Source organism: Netta rufina (genome assembly GCF_964035555.1).
Source record: "Netta rufina genome assembly, chromosome: 13".
In the NCBI taxonomy this organism is placed as follows: Eukaryota; Metazoa; Chordata; class Aves; order Anseriformes; family Anatidae; genus Netta; species Netta rufina.
In genome coordinates, this window is record NC_140136.1 from 10196475 (window position 1) to 10212410 (window position 15936).

At 39.5% G+C, this 15936-nt stretch overlaps 2 protein-coding genes across 3 annotated transcripts in view; one reads left to right on the forward strand and one right to left on the reverse strand.

Annotated features, from left to right (window-relative positions):
• The window catches only part of LOC311214055 (transcription initiation factor TFIID subunit 4-like), a gene marked incomplete at its 5' end in the record, with an annotated part of 143478 nt that extends 140898 nt beyond the window's left edge, over nt 1–2580 (forward strand). Inside the window, one exon of the mRNA XM_084294451.1 lies at nt 943–2580. Within this exon, the coding sequence (XP_084150577.1) occupies nt 943–1110 (168 nt within the window). The 3' untranslated portion in view covers nt 1111–2580. The remainder of the gene's footprint in view (nt 1–942) is intronic.
• Nucleotides 2581–6288: 3708 nt separating this feature from the next.
• Nucleotides 6289–15936, reverse strand: part of KCTD15 (potassium channel tetramerization domain containing 15) — a gene marked incomplete at both ends in the record, with an annotated part of 50204 nt that continues 40556 nt past the window's right edge. For both annotated transcript variants that reach the window (XM_084294720.1, XM_084294721.1), the window contains 2 exons: nt 6289–6444; nt 12481–12786. In XM_084294720.1, the coding sequence (XP_084150846.1) occupies nt 6289–6444; nt 12481–12786 (462 nt within the window). The remainder of the gene's footprint in view (nt 6445–12480; nt 12787–15936) is intronic.

Consider the following 15936-nt stretch of genomic DNA (forward strand, 5'->3'; position numbering starts at 1 on the left):
TGGAAGTACTAAAAATAATGGCTTTTTTTTTTTTTTTTTTTTTTTTCAAAAAAGGGTTGAATGTATCCATCTAGCACATTTCTCTTCTAAACTCAACAAGACTGCGGAGTTTATAAATTATGTCCTTTTATGTCCTAAATATTCAGATCATAGTGTGCTCTGGCCCCTAGTTTTTGAATGCTATTTCTATACAGAAGGCCAGAATGAAGTATTCATTAATTCAGTAGCTTTGGACCAATTATAACAAAACAAAACTAACAAGAGATTTAATATAGCACTAGAAAACATTACATCAATTTTTGTCTTTATCATCTTAAATGTCTGAGTTTTCCTTGCAATTTTTGTACTTAATTTTCCAACCTTTCAGCTGAGCACTGTGTTCTCTGGCAAGATTGTTTAGTATCTCCTCACAGCAAGCCTTTTTTCTTCAGTATGCCCAGAGGAATGGAGGTCCCCATGGGACTGCTGAGGTTATTATGGCAGTAGCAACATACCGGTACACCACTCACCTCTGTCCAGTCCTAGACAGGATTTGGAATAGCATTGTGCACACATTTGATACACCAAAGATGCCTTTATCTACTGCAATTAATTTTGTCCTAAAAAAGTCTCTTCAAATTGTAGTGGTCAATTACATCTATGGCTAACATGACTGTAGCAGGAGAATTAGCCAGATATGTTTGTTCCGTGTTGTAAATAAACAAGGTCTAGTCTCGTGTGCATGTTTTCACTTGTTTCTTTACTCTGGTTACTTGCTGAGGCTCAGAAGAACAGAAAAGGAAAAAAAAAAAAAAAAGAAGAGAGTCATGTAATACTTTCAGAATGAGGCTCATAATACATTTAGGCATTTAAAATAATCCAGCAGTTAGTAGTTGTAAACCTGAGAGTTGGAGGACTCTCCACTGTTGCAGGACTTTGAACTCTGCTGTGTTTTCTTTGTAGGGCCTCAGTATGTCTGGTGGAAGTCAGGCTGGCTTGGGGACTCCTTCATCCAGGCAGTATGCCCGACAGAAAATAACTCGCGTAAACCTCAGGGACTTCATCTTCTACATGGAACAGGAAAGAGAAACGAGCCATTCTCTCCTGCTCTATCGAGCTCTGCTTAAGTAAAGCCAAGAATTGTACTGATTTCTCCATACAGAAGCTCAACTTACATTGAAAAGCTGTCATTTTAATGTGCCTTCTATTTTTTTCAGAAGTCAATGTTCCAGTAATTTTGTTTTGTAAAATTGTCAGACACATGCAATAAATTCCCTTTATGTAAAAATTAAAACAAGGAAAGAAAAAAGAAAGAAAAAAATGTGCAAAAGGTTTTAAAATGTTAAATTCACAGATGTAACCAACTTCAAAGTCTCACTACGTTTGGCCATTTTAGATAAGGCTAAAATAGATGGCATTGAAGTTACACAAATGGAAAGACTGCTGCAATGGCTTACATAAACCATCTCATAGCAAGGAGGATTGGGACAGGTTCACAGAATTGGGACCTAACCAGGGGATTGACCTTTTTGTTCATTTATGGTGCTGGTTTTCTTTTCCTTTTAGGTTTACTAGCACTGTTTCCAATGACTAACCATGGTGATACCTGATGTTATTTTAGATTAGTTCTAATTGCATTTTTTTGCACAGCTAAAAGAATAGCCAATGCACATTCTCACAAATTTTATATATTTAGGATTTTTGCTTTTACTGCACAGCTCTTTTCCTGAGCCATTTGCTGAACCAAATCCTAAGTGTATGAAATCTGTGCATTTGGGTCCCAGTGGAGTTACCTTGACTAGCTTCCAGTTGTTTTCTGAATCTATTCAACCTTTTGCACATTTGTAGCAGCTGGTTAGTAACATGAATCATTTTATTTTCTAAAATCTTAATTTATTTATTGCAGAGTATGGTTTAATGGTGGTTTTAAAGGAGAGTATTGTTCAGTAAAGGTTTTAGAGTATTCTATATGGATTTTTCAAGTCACAGTAAAGGAAGATTCTGGGATCCAGTTCCACTTTTAGTAGCTGTCACGAGAGCAGGGGTGACTCCTGCAAGCTCAGTGCCACTGGGCGGTCGGGGCAGCACTGCAGGGACTGGCGATGCTTTGCCTTAGACGATTGGACCTGAGGACTCCAGTCCAGAGAGGCTCATGAACAAGTGCATGACTTCAAGCATATGGGTAGTTTTAAGTACTTAAAGGTGGGAGGAATGCTTTTTAAATGCTTTGCTGAATTGGAATTTAAGGGGCCCACACCAAAGCCGAGCAAAGTTAGTGTGAGTCTTTTAAATGGGTACAGATAGGAATGTTAAGCAAGAAGCTGGGCACAAGTTGTACTTCAAACCTAACAGTATTATCAGTAACCATGGAAGGGAGACATTTGCTTATTTATCTTTTCAATTTTTACTATGTTTTGCTTGCCACTTTTTTGAGGCAATATTTTTTTTTTGATGGGAAACCATAGCGAAAGCACAAATAGAACTATTTGTCCAATAGTTTTAAAAACAAAAGTTTTAATTATTTTTTAAGGTTTATGAAAAGCAGAAGAAAATTTATACTGCTGCTATTTAGCCAAAAGATTATTCATAAGGTATTTAAGGCCAGGAAGTGTAAAATTATGTTTTAAATGTATTGATAATTTGTACATATTGTTTATAAAGGCCTTGTGTTTATTAGAATTACGTTATTTTGATGATTTCTGTACATACTCGTAAATACCCCCAATTTGTGTGAAAACATATTCCCTTATTTGTACTTATTTTGTAAAGAAATAAAACAATTTACTAAAGTAACACATCGAGTGACATACAGTATTAATTTATCAAACATGAATTTCACATTGTCTTGTAGTTCTTAAGCACTGTTCAGAAACATTTTGCATTAAAATATTAACAGAATACCCACAAAGAAATATTAAAACCAAATACTCTAATGTTTTGTTGTGCTGATTCTTATCCTTTGTCAAACATCTAATAAAATTGTCAACAAACCTTGATGCTATTAATACAGTGAATGAATGCACTCAACAGTTGCTTTTTCAAAAGCAATTAGTCCAATAAGCACAACATAACATTCTTTCACTTTTTTTTTCTGAGACTTGGGAGCCGAGTGGTGTAACAGGGTTGTACAAATAGTGCTAGCAAAGACTAATGTTCTTCAAGCCACAGTTTCAGTGCTCAGGAAAAAAAAAAAAAAAAGAAAAAAAAAAAGGATCAGAACAATTTTGTTCCATCAAATTAGGTTAAAACCAGGCTATGTTTACTTTTTGGCCTTCATAATAAAAACATTTGCTGGCTGCACAACACAGTTTTATTGGAGTTTCTATGATATTTTAAAACCTGTTTTAGTGACACTGAGCAATGTTCTTAATTAAGTTATGTTGCTATGGTTTAAGGCCAGAAGTAGAAATTCAAATCAGTTTATGCTGATATTGCTGCATAAGAATACAGGGAAATAAGTAAAAAAGATATAAATGAAACTGTAATAAACTTTAAATAAGTGACCTGAAGTTACTAACTAAAAGAACATGTCCTAGCTTAACTTTTTTTTAAAAAAAGGCATATTTCTTCTAACAAAGTGATTGTTTCCACATGTCTTCCTTGCCTTAGTGCTATTTTGCAGTTAATGTTGTGATGTCATGGCTCAAACTTTCCATCTCAAGTTCACATTTAACTCGGTTGGTGCAGCCTGGAACTTTTCATGATGCCACCTTTGCAAACTGCTGTAAGTACTCGAGTTGCTTTATTGACCTATAAAAAAAAATACGGTAAACACCAAACTGAAGAAAAACAAAGCAACCAATCACAAATACTTCAAATGGCTTTCTACATATATCTGAAAGCATCCTGCTTCCAACCTTGTGAGAGAGCTGTCTGCCTGCAATTTCAGTGGGAGCAGGATGTGCTCAGCACCCCGCAGGTACTCAGTGTCCGGTCTGGCTTGCAGACAACTTATGCTGACCTCAGGGAAGGCTTTGCCTGAGTAAGAATGGCAGAACTGAGCATTTTTAAACATAAATGTGACGTGTTCACCTTTATCCCCTAGCTGAGAGGTAATTAATGGAAGAGGATACACAGACAAGTGTTCAGCCTCTGCTAGTACTAAGTATCCCTGTCAGGAGTGTGGGACAAAAGTGTATATAGGCTAAAAACAAGAAGCTGAACAGACTACTTAAGTTTTGAACTTAAAATGAACTCAATGTATGAAAGTAATAAATAAAACATCCTTTTTTTTCTTTTTGTAGGACAAGGCTACATCAAGCTGAATGAAGCAAAAGGCCAGAGGAGACGCAATCAAAACTTCTCACCTTTCAAACAACAGGGGAAATACAGTGAGTGTTCCACCCTACTTGCTTATTTTTGATCATTTACTTTACAGAAATGTTTATGGCATGAAGTACTGTATAAGAAATGTGCATACACAAATACATGACAATTATACGTTAAGTTCTTTACAATATTAAATGTATAATATACAATTCTACAGATATCTTACATACAAAGGTGAACGCTGTGCCATATATTCAAATATGGCAATGCCTAGGAACTTTAGAATGTCATACAAGTATAAAACCACAAAATAAAATAACTTTACAACTCTTCTGAAGTAGACAGATTTGCTCAACTGTTCTGCTAAGTTAGCAGGCCAATATGTATAGGCTAAGATTTTCATAAGAGAAAAATCTGGTTTGGGTAACCAAGATGAAAAAAACCTGCAGAGGTCTGATTTTCTATGGTCAGGTATCCAGCACTTTTCCAAAAATTAGACCTCTGCCTAGATCGTAACTTGGATATTTAGTACAGCTCATCACTTTTGAAAATATTAGTCTTAAGCTTCAATCTTTATTTTGTCTGATTGCAATCATTTGGTATTAAAGAACTGTTGACCATTTAATACTGTTATATATGGCTGTATTTACGCATCTAAAATGTTTAATTAAAATTCAGCATCTACAACAGTATTCTATAAATTAATGTGGGAGAAACTAAATTGTGATTAACACATGAATTACTTACTGAGGACCCAATCATGCTAAACAGCAATAAACAGGATTTAGCAGAATGCTATTTATAACCTTGCACCTGCAAACATGGTGCTGTCTCCTGAGTTAGGAAGCCCTGTAAGTCAGAGTCGATACTGATTCATGAAAGGAAGAGTAACCTCCTACAGACCGTGGGCTTCTTTAAAAATACAATTAAACAGGTAGAGGGCAGCTACAGAATCAGTATTTTAATAATAGTTTAAAATAATAGAGGAAAAGCACTCTAAACAAAACGTGGCCTGCTTTCATCAGACAGTGGAAGTAGAGGTTTTTAACATCTTTTTGCAAAAATTCCAGACCTATAAAGAATAGCTTGTCCAAAATTATTAATGTTTCCTTGTAAATGTGGGCTTATAACATGGTTAGTAAATGAACAACAAGAGGTGGCAGAGCTTGCTTGGGAGAACCACGGTTCTTTGAGGATGCAAAACTTACAGTTTCTGAGTCAAAACACGACTGGCTTTAAGAGAACTACAGCTCCACAATAGGTATGTGGCCCTTGTTTGATGGTAGATGGAGTTTTATTTTGTGCTTCCAGATCCCTACTTTTGCAAGTATTGCCATAATTGGCCTTGTCAATTTTTTGTTGCTTTTTTTGTTTGGTCTGTTTGTTTGTTTTTTAATACTGAGCACCAGTAGACTATAAATTGGTCCTTTTCTGGTTCTGGATTCTGTCCACAGAGATATTTCAGTTGGAAATGTTGTATAAAAATAAGCCATTTGCTAGCATGAAGGAGTACAATCACAGAAGTGTAGTGTAATGTAACGTGTGGAGGTGTAAAGCACATCTGATATGAAGGAGGTGTGGCAGTCAGGGAGGATACTCAGTGCAGTTTTTAATGTACCATCTTCCTCTTGGAGGCCCCCACTTCCACGCATCACATGTCAGGGTATCGTTGGAAAGGCTGTCGGAATCATTTCTCCTGCTGATAGATTCAAATCACTTTAATTGGTCTTTCCAGAGAAGTCCAATCTAGGGTCAGAGGTTTATGAAGCTTTGCCTTTTTCACCACCACAGCTGTTCAGCTCAAAGTACATTCCCACCAAACCCGGTATGCTGAGCATGCTCAGTATTTCATCGTGAAAAACGGACAACTGGTTTTTCAAATGTATTTCATGGCTGGCTATGTGACAGGTAGTTTCAGAATACCACTAATTGGCAACATAAAGTCAAAATCTGTTTGCTAATACTGTTTTGCAAATCCTTTGTGTTTCACATAAGGGACTATTAAACACTTCTATGGTTACAAAGGAGTACGGGTAAGGTCTAGTCCAGGGGCTCCTGTTTTATTCTGATCGTTGGAGTGGGTTGTGGTCGTCTGTCTTCGCGACACAGCACGTATTCGCTGAACTGAGAGGAATCCACCCCACCACCACATGAAGCTGCCACGTTAAATCCCTTCTGAAATAATCTTTCGAGCACCTGTAATGTGGAAAAAAAATCAGATTAATATTTAGCAAGTGCTAGTGATAAAAGCTTTCAGGAACACTGGATCTAAATGACGAATTTAGTCTTTCGACTCCTCATAGAATGAATATTATTCAGCTATAATTCTGTAACTTATTCTTAAATGACTACTCTGTGATTAAAGTCTCGCTCTCAGCAAACCTCTGTAGAAAACAAAAATTAATCAAACAAATAAGCACTCTACAGAGCAGCTTACTACATTATATAGTAAAATACTGGACTGCAGTGATATTGATGCTCTCTCTTACAGCTGATACAAATCAACATACGGTTTAAGTCCTAATAAAAAGTGCCCATTGTTCATTAGTAATATGAACAGTCTCACAGAAAGGGGCAGAAAACATTTCTGTGTTCTTCCTTGGCAGATGAAAAGGCATTAGGAATCTGAGTGACACTTCCACCAGATCTTCATGAAGATCACAGCTGTGATTTTCCCTTGCTGGAAGGGAGTGCTGCTTTTAGAAAAGCATGGCAAGGATAGGATGTGGAGCCAAGACATGGACAATAAGGAAACATTCTGGCCCAAGAAAGAGGTTAATTTGTATTGCCCAAATATATATTTTCTTTTTCTCCTTCTAAAGAAAAGTTGGTGCGATTTAGATTCATGAATTTAAGGAACCCAGAGGCAACTTTAATTTCTGAGACTGTCACACAGCACATTACCCCAGGATATACTGATCTTGGCAATATGACGGGGGCCTTGTTTTCACACGGGTGAGCATGTTGATAAACAGTTTCCCCAGCAGAGCAGGAGGCGCACAGACTCTTCTCAGCACTCGGTGAGACTGGATGCCAGATCCATCTTTGGTGGATCTGCAACGTAAGATCCACTGGAGGAGATGCCATGCTCCCTCCCTCCCTCCCTCCCACTGGCAGCTCTCCTGAGCCCAGGGCAGTAGCTCCGTGTCTCCAAAAATGACAGTCTCAGCACGACAGAAGACACATATACACCCTTTGGAGCTCGGGCAATTCCTGTTTATTACAGGGGGTAGGAGGATGGGCAAGGCTCTGCTGCGTTACATCTGGCAGAGCTGAACCAGACGTATGTTGTAAGATTGGCTGAATAAGGCTGAATAATGGGAATCGTCTCACCCACATGTGAAATCTCCATCTAGTACTCCTCCAGCCAAATCTTTCCCAGAGTCCATGGTGCCATAGCACTGAGCCAAAATACCACGTAGGCTAGTAACACTAATAATACTGCAGCATGTAACTGAAAAATCAGAACTATGTCTAAAATTTGATTGATTACATGAACTGATCCAATATTTACTTTAGAGGCAGGAAAAGCGGTTCCTGTGTTTGTCTCTACTGAAAAATGTCATCAAGCGCGCAACAGTCCCACCGCAGTACCTCTTCCATTGCTCCATGCCATAGGGCCTCTACAGTGGGACGTGAACCTGGTGATTTACTAAACCTGATGAACCTAGTAATGACCTTCACAGGAGAGTTTTCTGCCACCAACAACTGCAGGGACTAAATTAAAAACTTGTTCACTCAACTTAGTTAAGTGTCTAAGCAGTATCCCCTAATTAAAGAGGAGAAAACTTGTATGCTTTCACAGCACAGGTTTCTATTACAGAAACAATTTGATTTCTTTTTTTGTTTTACCATGAGTGACACCGTGAAACACTTTGCTCATACCTACTGCAGTAGTGCTTGAGTCTAAATGTTTCAAGGCACGAGATGACTGCTACAGGGGGACTAAAAATAGTGCCACGTGTTAAAGATTATCCTACCAGATGTCTGTCCACCCCTGCACAAAGACCCATGTGAGGCCAAGGTGCGTGATTTCTTTTGACTGCTTGCTTTGCTTGCTCCAGAAGCACCAGTTTGGAGCCTTTATTAAAGGTAACTGATTTCAAAAGGACAACTGTATCCAAGGCACTATGGTAGTGCAATGCAAACCATGGCAGCATTTGGAGAGCACTCCTTTGAGGTCATCTGTTAGCCATCCACATCTTAATCAGTTTCGGGTTTCTAGTGATAACATGTATCTAACTAAAAACTTTTATTTGCTGCCCTGGCTCTTAAGGACTGGTAAAGGACAGGAAATATATTCAGCCATGCAGAATCTGCTTAAATCAGCTTGCCCAAGGAGCACTGCCTGGCTTTGGGAGAAAGTGACTTACAGTCTCAGAAACTTGTGCCAGCCAAATCTTACTGACTTTTGCCCTGAAAGTTGTAGAACTGAAAAGGCTTAAAAATATATATATAAAAAATAAATTAAAAAAATTGAGTGATTAAAGGGGGAGAGGAGGCTAGGAGGCTAAAATAATTAAAACCCAAAAAGCTTACACTTCTGTAATTTGTTTGGGCTGCACAAAGCCATTAGGACTGAACTGGAGTGATACAGAGAGGCCACAATATTGTTTTACTTGTTCCTGCTAAAAAAGGCAGTAGTTTGACAGGGAAAAAGGAGTAAAACATCATCAAGCTGTTTCACAGGCTAGCATGTGTTTTGACTTTGTGTATCCCTGTTCTTAGATCAGGCAAGATGAGGACAGGAGGCTGCCCAGCTACAGGAAAGGAGACTTCTTCCACTAGCTGGATAGAGAAACAGAGGATTGACAGGTAAAATTTCAGAGAGACATGACTTTAAAACCTTGCTAAAAACTTTTAAAAATCAATTTGGTTGTAAGACAAAACCAGCACTGGGGTGCCCTAGGCTCGCCTCAGTCCAAAGCTATGGAAGGCTGCATGTTTATAGGACTTTTCTTTCCTGGACCAGCTCTCTGAAAACACACAGTCCAGGTAAACATTACACCCTTAGAGCACCACACACAGAACAAAGCAATTCATTTTTGTTACCTCTGTGCTCGAAGGACTTGACTGCAGGCTATAATCTAGTGTTAAGAACCTCGGTATCATCAGTCCTCTGAGTGAGAAACAAAACTGGTCAAATCCTGTAAATAGTGCTGTGAATGTTTAAATATTGTAGAATTGCAATTATAACTTGAATGAGGTTGTGTTCAGCTCTGTGGAGAAAGCCTCCTAAAGGCTGCTTTCCATGTGCCCTAAGCATTTGTTTGTATCCACTAATGCATGCATGAGACAAAAAGGCATGTTGAACATGAACAGATTTAGATTCCATTTAGTGAATTTGGCCTTACGTGCATTACTTTTTCTGAAGGTAAGTGACAGACGGAGGTAAAACAGTAAGTGCCTGTAAATAAAATCAGAGCTACTTTCCTATAAATTTCCAAAGAGAATATGCCAAAAAGTAAATGAGTATCAGCTGTGATTCTCTTACATATAGGGAGACATGCACACTATATTAAATAGAGGATTTGTGCTAAGATTTAATATACTTTGTCTCCCAGTATTCTGAGCACATCAAGATACAGGCTCTGATTTTGTTGGAAGGTTTTCCAAATAGAAATATGATACTTGCACTTACTGTATTTTATTTACATTTTACAGAATCCTGAAGAATACAGTCTTATTTATGGAGACGTTGTTTGGCATATACAGACATCACAGAATTTTCTCTAAGGTAAGCTCATGTATCTCACCAGAACCTATTGTGAGGAGCTGAAAAAAGCCATTCTCAGTCTTAAGAAAACTCTATATCAGTATGTGATTGCAAATGAGCATTAAATATAGAGCTGCTATGGTTTTTGGCTGCCACAACCTACTCACTGTTGATATTCTGTGTTTTGTATGTACAGTTCCTGACGCAAAGCATTTAGCAAAAATCTTTTTCAAAGATCTGAAAAATTTATACATATTGTAGTTGTGCTACCAAATACATTTAAGCAGGGTGTAGGGGCACAAAAGTGATGCAGCTCAGTAAGCAGCCTGCAGACTTACCAGGCCAGGGTTTCAGATTCTTTGGAAATGACTCTGCTCTTCCAACCTCTGCACCTTCAAACCTTTCTTCCGTAACTCTACATATTTACTTCATTGTACTTCTAACTTTTGATTTAATATTAATAATTAATATTGCCAAAAAATAGTGGGAAGGTAATGGAGAGTGCCTATGTGCTGACCAGAGTCCATCACAGTCAATGATAATTAGCTGTTAATCTTGTTGGACTTTTGTCTCAGAAATGCATCATTTTTCAGAAAGTGATTGAAAACACTTTCTATTAATTATATAGTAAAATGATGTAATTGAATAAATTATTTAGACTGTAGATTCTTTAACACAGAAATTTTCTTTCACATGAACCTACTAAGAGACTCTTTGATTCTGACAAAATTTTGACTGAATTTGAAACACATTCAAGTAGTAATGATTAGCATTCAGCTTTTACTACAAACACACGCTTCCTACCAGTATGCCACTTAACGGAGCCAAGCGCTAAGCCATTTGGGCATCCAGCTCTGTGAATAGCTGCTTGCAGTGCCGAGCCTGTCAGTGGCCAGCAAGGACTCTTATTGTTTCAGTTATTCTAATTTCTAAAATGCATCTAACCATATCACATGGACAGCGTGTGGCTGAAACACAAACATGTTTCTCTACCCACTCACCTTAGCTGAACTGCAGCTGCTCCCTTCTCCAGCACAGTGATGAATTCATCACTGTTCCCACTGCCAGTGAATGGATCTGCCTCCGACCCACCTCCAGCCTTCTATTTTTGGGGCAGCCCACTCTAAACCTTGCCAAACGTGAAATTGCTAAGGATTTGCAAAATTAACCACAGGCATTGGACTGTTAAATTCAACCAAATGAAACACTTGGGAGTCTTGAACCAAAAATCACCTAACATTGCTAGGTTTTACAATGGTTTCAGATAAAAGCTTCTATTAACATAGTGTTATCAGTGAATGCTGTCCCATGGCAGAAGGTGTCAGCGTCAATGCAGGTTGTTAGAACTGCCCCACCCACCTTTACATATAGCTGCAACTGCAGGTCTCCCAAAAACGTTGTCAGCTGGCAGTTTGGGAGATGGAGGGGACCTCAGCTTGCTGTATAATAACAATACTGGGAAAAAATTACTCTAAGTTCTTCCACTCCCTGGCTATGCTTCCCTCCGGAACCTGCCCAGCCAGCCTGTCTCATAGGCCAGCTCTTTTGTGGGTATTTGCCCACAAGGAAGTTTATCAGGACCACTACAGCATTTCCCACGGCCCAGCTAGGACCTCTGTAGGTGACTGGGACTTGGAAAACACCCCCTTTTAGGCTGATTTCACTTTCTGTAATTAAATTATTCTTTGTAGCATATTTTAAAGGCATACATGCAAAAAACAAGAGCTCTATGTTTTCCCCATTAAGGCATACGTTAACAGCATCATCAACACCATTCCTTCTCCTCAGCCCAAGGACAACTACCACACCAAGGCTCTGGCCACAGTGGTGGTGTTCCCTGGTAAAATGGCATTTCTTGCTCACAAGGCTGCTGCCTAAACACCAGCCACATATTTATTTCCGCCACTATCCACCTATCTGTCCAGTTATCTTCTTTTGTTTCATATGTTTAATTTTAAACCTAATGTCAAAACTCTGACTATAAAATGAAATACATTTTGTTTAAAATACTGTGGGCAATTTTTATAGAACATCCTTTTGAAAAAAAAAAAGTGCAGAGATCAATTTTTTTAAGTCCATCCCGCAGGCACCATCATTTAATTATGAGTGAGACATAAATTATGCATTTACACATTGTTGCATTTTCTATAAAATGGTGTGGAGATTTTTTTTTGTAGTTTTTGGAACTCTCTCTTTCTTCCTGGGGGCACTTTGGAGGGAAAAAAAACTGCTGCAGGCTATACATTGATGAAAAAATTAGCATTTATCAGTATAACACCATTATGAGACCAGCATGGCACTAACATACACAAAATCTAAATCTATTTTTCTGCTTAGACTTAGGAAAACCTGAAAGACTGTGATCTCACCAGGCAGAAAATGTCTCCTTGCAGTATAAGCACTAAAGGTAATTGGGCAGAAGCAAATAATTTGCATATAATTGAACAAGAAATAACATTAAGGAAAAAAAAAAAACACACCAGCATCTAGATGAGCCAGCACTGAAAGGCCATTACCTGCACTGAATTCAACCGGCAGTATCCGTTCAAAGGAAACCTAATAACGTGGGTAGGGTCCTGGTTCCAGCCTGCGTTTACGGAGTTGCACATGACGTCCCCGGTCTCAGGGAAGATCTCTTCTATTAAAGCTTTCTCCCCACTCAATGCAATTCTTTCCCCCAGATCTGGAGTCACTCTTACAACCAAGCAGTCACAAGGCTGGAAATGTTTCCTTTGTTCTTTCTCTTGTTTCCATCGTTCAAGTTCCTTAATCATTGGCTGCAGCTGGTAATACTTTGCTTCTTCATATAAAAGATTAAAGTCCTGGGAAAAAAAAAAAAAAGAAAAGAAACTAGAAATGCTTATAGTTCTCTTTTAAAAATGAGTATTGTTCCTGTTTGACCTACTTAGGCTTATGTATTGTCAGCAAGAGTGCAAAGGCAACAGGTATCCGTATACTTTGTCTTCGTCTAACACCTACACAGAAAACCACACAGTGTGTTACTGTTGAATTTATTCAAGCTGACCGTGAAGTTCCCATTGCACTGAATTATTCTTTCATTTATTATCCCACAAGCTCAATGCCAGAAGGCTTTACTTTTGGATTAAGAAATCAAAATAACTGGTTGCAGTAAGCAAAGCCTGCTGATGTAAGAGAAGATGTCCTGAGCCCTAATCTTCACTTGGCCTCAGATATTCACTTCTGATTTTACAACAGAATTTCTTGGGCTGTGCTGTCATCCCTCACATACGTGTTACAAGATGGAGATGTCAGTTCAGCTTCTCACTTCTCACCTGTCTTTGTCACATTTGAAATTCAGCTGCAGAAGCTCAGCTGCTCCCTATGTGATTATTCACGTATTTAAAGCACACTTTGGAGCTCAGCAAATTATACTGATGTAGTGACCATCCCAGTGGCTGGGAGCTCAGCTGTGTACTCCAACAACTTGAAAGAAAGTGTTCTTTCCAGCCAGTTTGCCATAACCTAACCTGGGCCCTTGGGCAATTCGAATTCCCAATCTGATCCAATTCCCAGTTAATTGACTGAGATGTCTCCTGCACGTGCTCATTAATAACTTTTCACCAGATTTCCAACAGATCTTCTCACCTCAGCTTAAATGCAAGAGTGCACACTGAGGAGCAGGGTGGCAGCAGCCCCCCAGGCCCGAAGCAGTCACAGCAGTGCCATCAGACTGAGCCAGAGAAGAACGAGGGGGGGAAGCATGTGGGGCTGGTTTGCTTACGCCAGCCCTGCTGCCTCCTTCAGCTTCCTGAAGGGAAGAGGAGCAGCAGAGGCACAGCACCAGCTCCTCTGTGAAGACCTTCTGTTTGCTTCCTCTGGCTCTTCTGCCCACTCACAGATGGAAATATTGCGTGGTTTGTACATGGTGCGACTTCTGGGAGCGTGCTGTGGGTTAACACCTGGACATAAAGGCCAGTTCTCTACCACAGCATGAGAAGGAAATGAAAATTCATGAGTGAAATTATTGGAATTGCTTAGGCTGGGAAGAAGGGAATGACAATAAGTTATCAGGAAATGGGCATCAAAATTACGTAAAAACTAACACGTAGCACTTCTCCAGAACTCAAGGAAGAAAGAGAATCAAAAGCCCTTGAATATAGAGCACGAGGTGCAACTTTTCATAGCGGCATGGAATTAACCTGTAAAATCTTCTGCTGCGGGATATTATTATTGAACCAAAGCAGTTAGTTGTGTTCAAATTTGGCACCACAGACCCAGTGCCAGTAGTGGAGCGGTGCTCGTTCACCCCAGGGCTGCCTAGAGCCTGGAGATACATGAATATTAACAATGACACTAGCAAGGTTATCACGTTACAAAAGGGACATCCGATCCTTTACATCTCTTTGATGTCTGTTAGGGCTGGGACAATATGTACATCAGTAGTGGAGAAAAAAGGACTGCAGAAGGCACTGGGGTGATAAGAGCAAGTGTGAAAAAATGAGGGCAACAAACACACCCAAGAGAAGGAGCCAGAAGATGAAAAACAACAGGAAGATTAAAGAAGAAATCATACAGGAAGCATGCTGCACATAAACTGGAGTTAGCACCTAGTCAGCCAGAGAGGTGTGGATACTACCTGCATCACCTGGTGTCAGGTAAGAGAGTGCCAGCCCCAAAATCCCATCCCTTGTAATACCAGCCCAGGATCCAGAGGAAGGTAATTTTGCCCCCCCAAATCAGCATGCTCTGCTGAACCATTACTGCTTGCTTCTCTCCACCTGTGCAGCTCCCTGCTCACTGGACATGGGATCGGTGGCTGAAATTCAAATCACAAAAATGACCTCTGCCCCAAACTTTTTGAATTCTTCATGCAGGACATGGAAACAACTGAGTCCCCCACATAGCTCTTTGTTGCAGAGGTGTTTGCAAGGGACCTGTCAGATGTTTATTGTGGATCTGCTGGTCCCACATACCTCTTTCCTGAGCAAAGGAAAGCACGCAGTGCTAAAGAAAAATGAAACGTAGAGGTGAGCAAGACCATGCAGTGCTCACAAGTCAATGGAACTGTTTCAATAGATCCTGAGAATCTAGTTCTGGAATATTTTTGTTCATGGTCACTATAAAATAACATTATTTGTAGGAGCAATGAATGTGTGTTAACAAGACTCAACAGTTAAACTTAGAAGAGGTGGTACAGCCATATGAAAAAACAGTCCTTCATTTCTGAAAGCAAACGGAGGCATGGCATTCCTCGCGCAGGAGGATGCAAAGCCCACTACATTCATGAGTTTTTTTGACTGACTTCACTGGGCTTTGGGCTAGGTTGTGGGATCCCAAATCACGGGAGTTCAGCAGTCCCGCAGCCCCAGCCATAACAGTAATGCCATAAAGCAAACACAATCAGGATTACACCATCCCCTCTTCCCCCACAGCTATCTACTAGCCCACCACATGAAACACAACTCTTTAGTAACTCCTGCTAATCATCATTTGTTCTACAATAAACCAGACAAATTCTGGTATCATTTTGTGGTAAGACAGTGACCAGTTTTCAAACGAAAAAGCTCTTCCCCATCTGTCCCCAGAGTGATGCAGGTACCCTTCTGCTTCCTGTAACTGGAAATCTGGCATTTCTGCACTGAGCAGCTCAAGCACCACTAAGGAAATTGACATTGTATTCGCAAAACGAGGAAAGAAAGTATGAGTGGCTCAAAGTGCGGGGTCTAATTCTCTAAAAGCTCATGCTTGGGCAGAATAATGGACTCAACATGCTTATTAATACACTGTCTTCTCATGCAGGTTTTATAAGCCATTCAGAGAACTGTGCAGCTGGACCAGAAGTGGTGCTCAGCTCTGGACTGTCTACACAACATGCTCAGGATGCTCAGGTAACACTGACACATATTTCCTTGCACCACAGATTTAAAAAAAAAAAAAAAAATCATACCCAGATGACTTGCAAATGTTTAACACAAAATATCAAGTACAAGAATTTAACCACGAGGCACCCC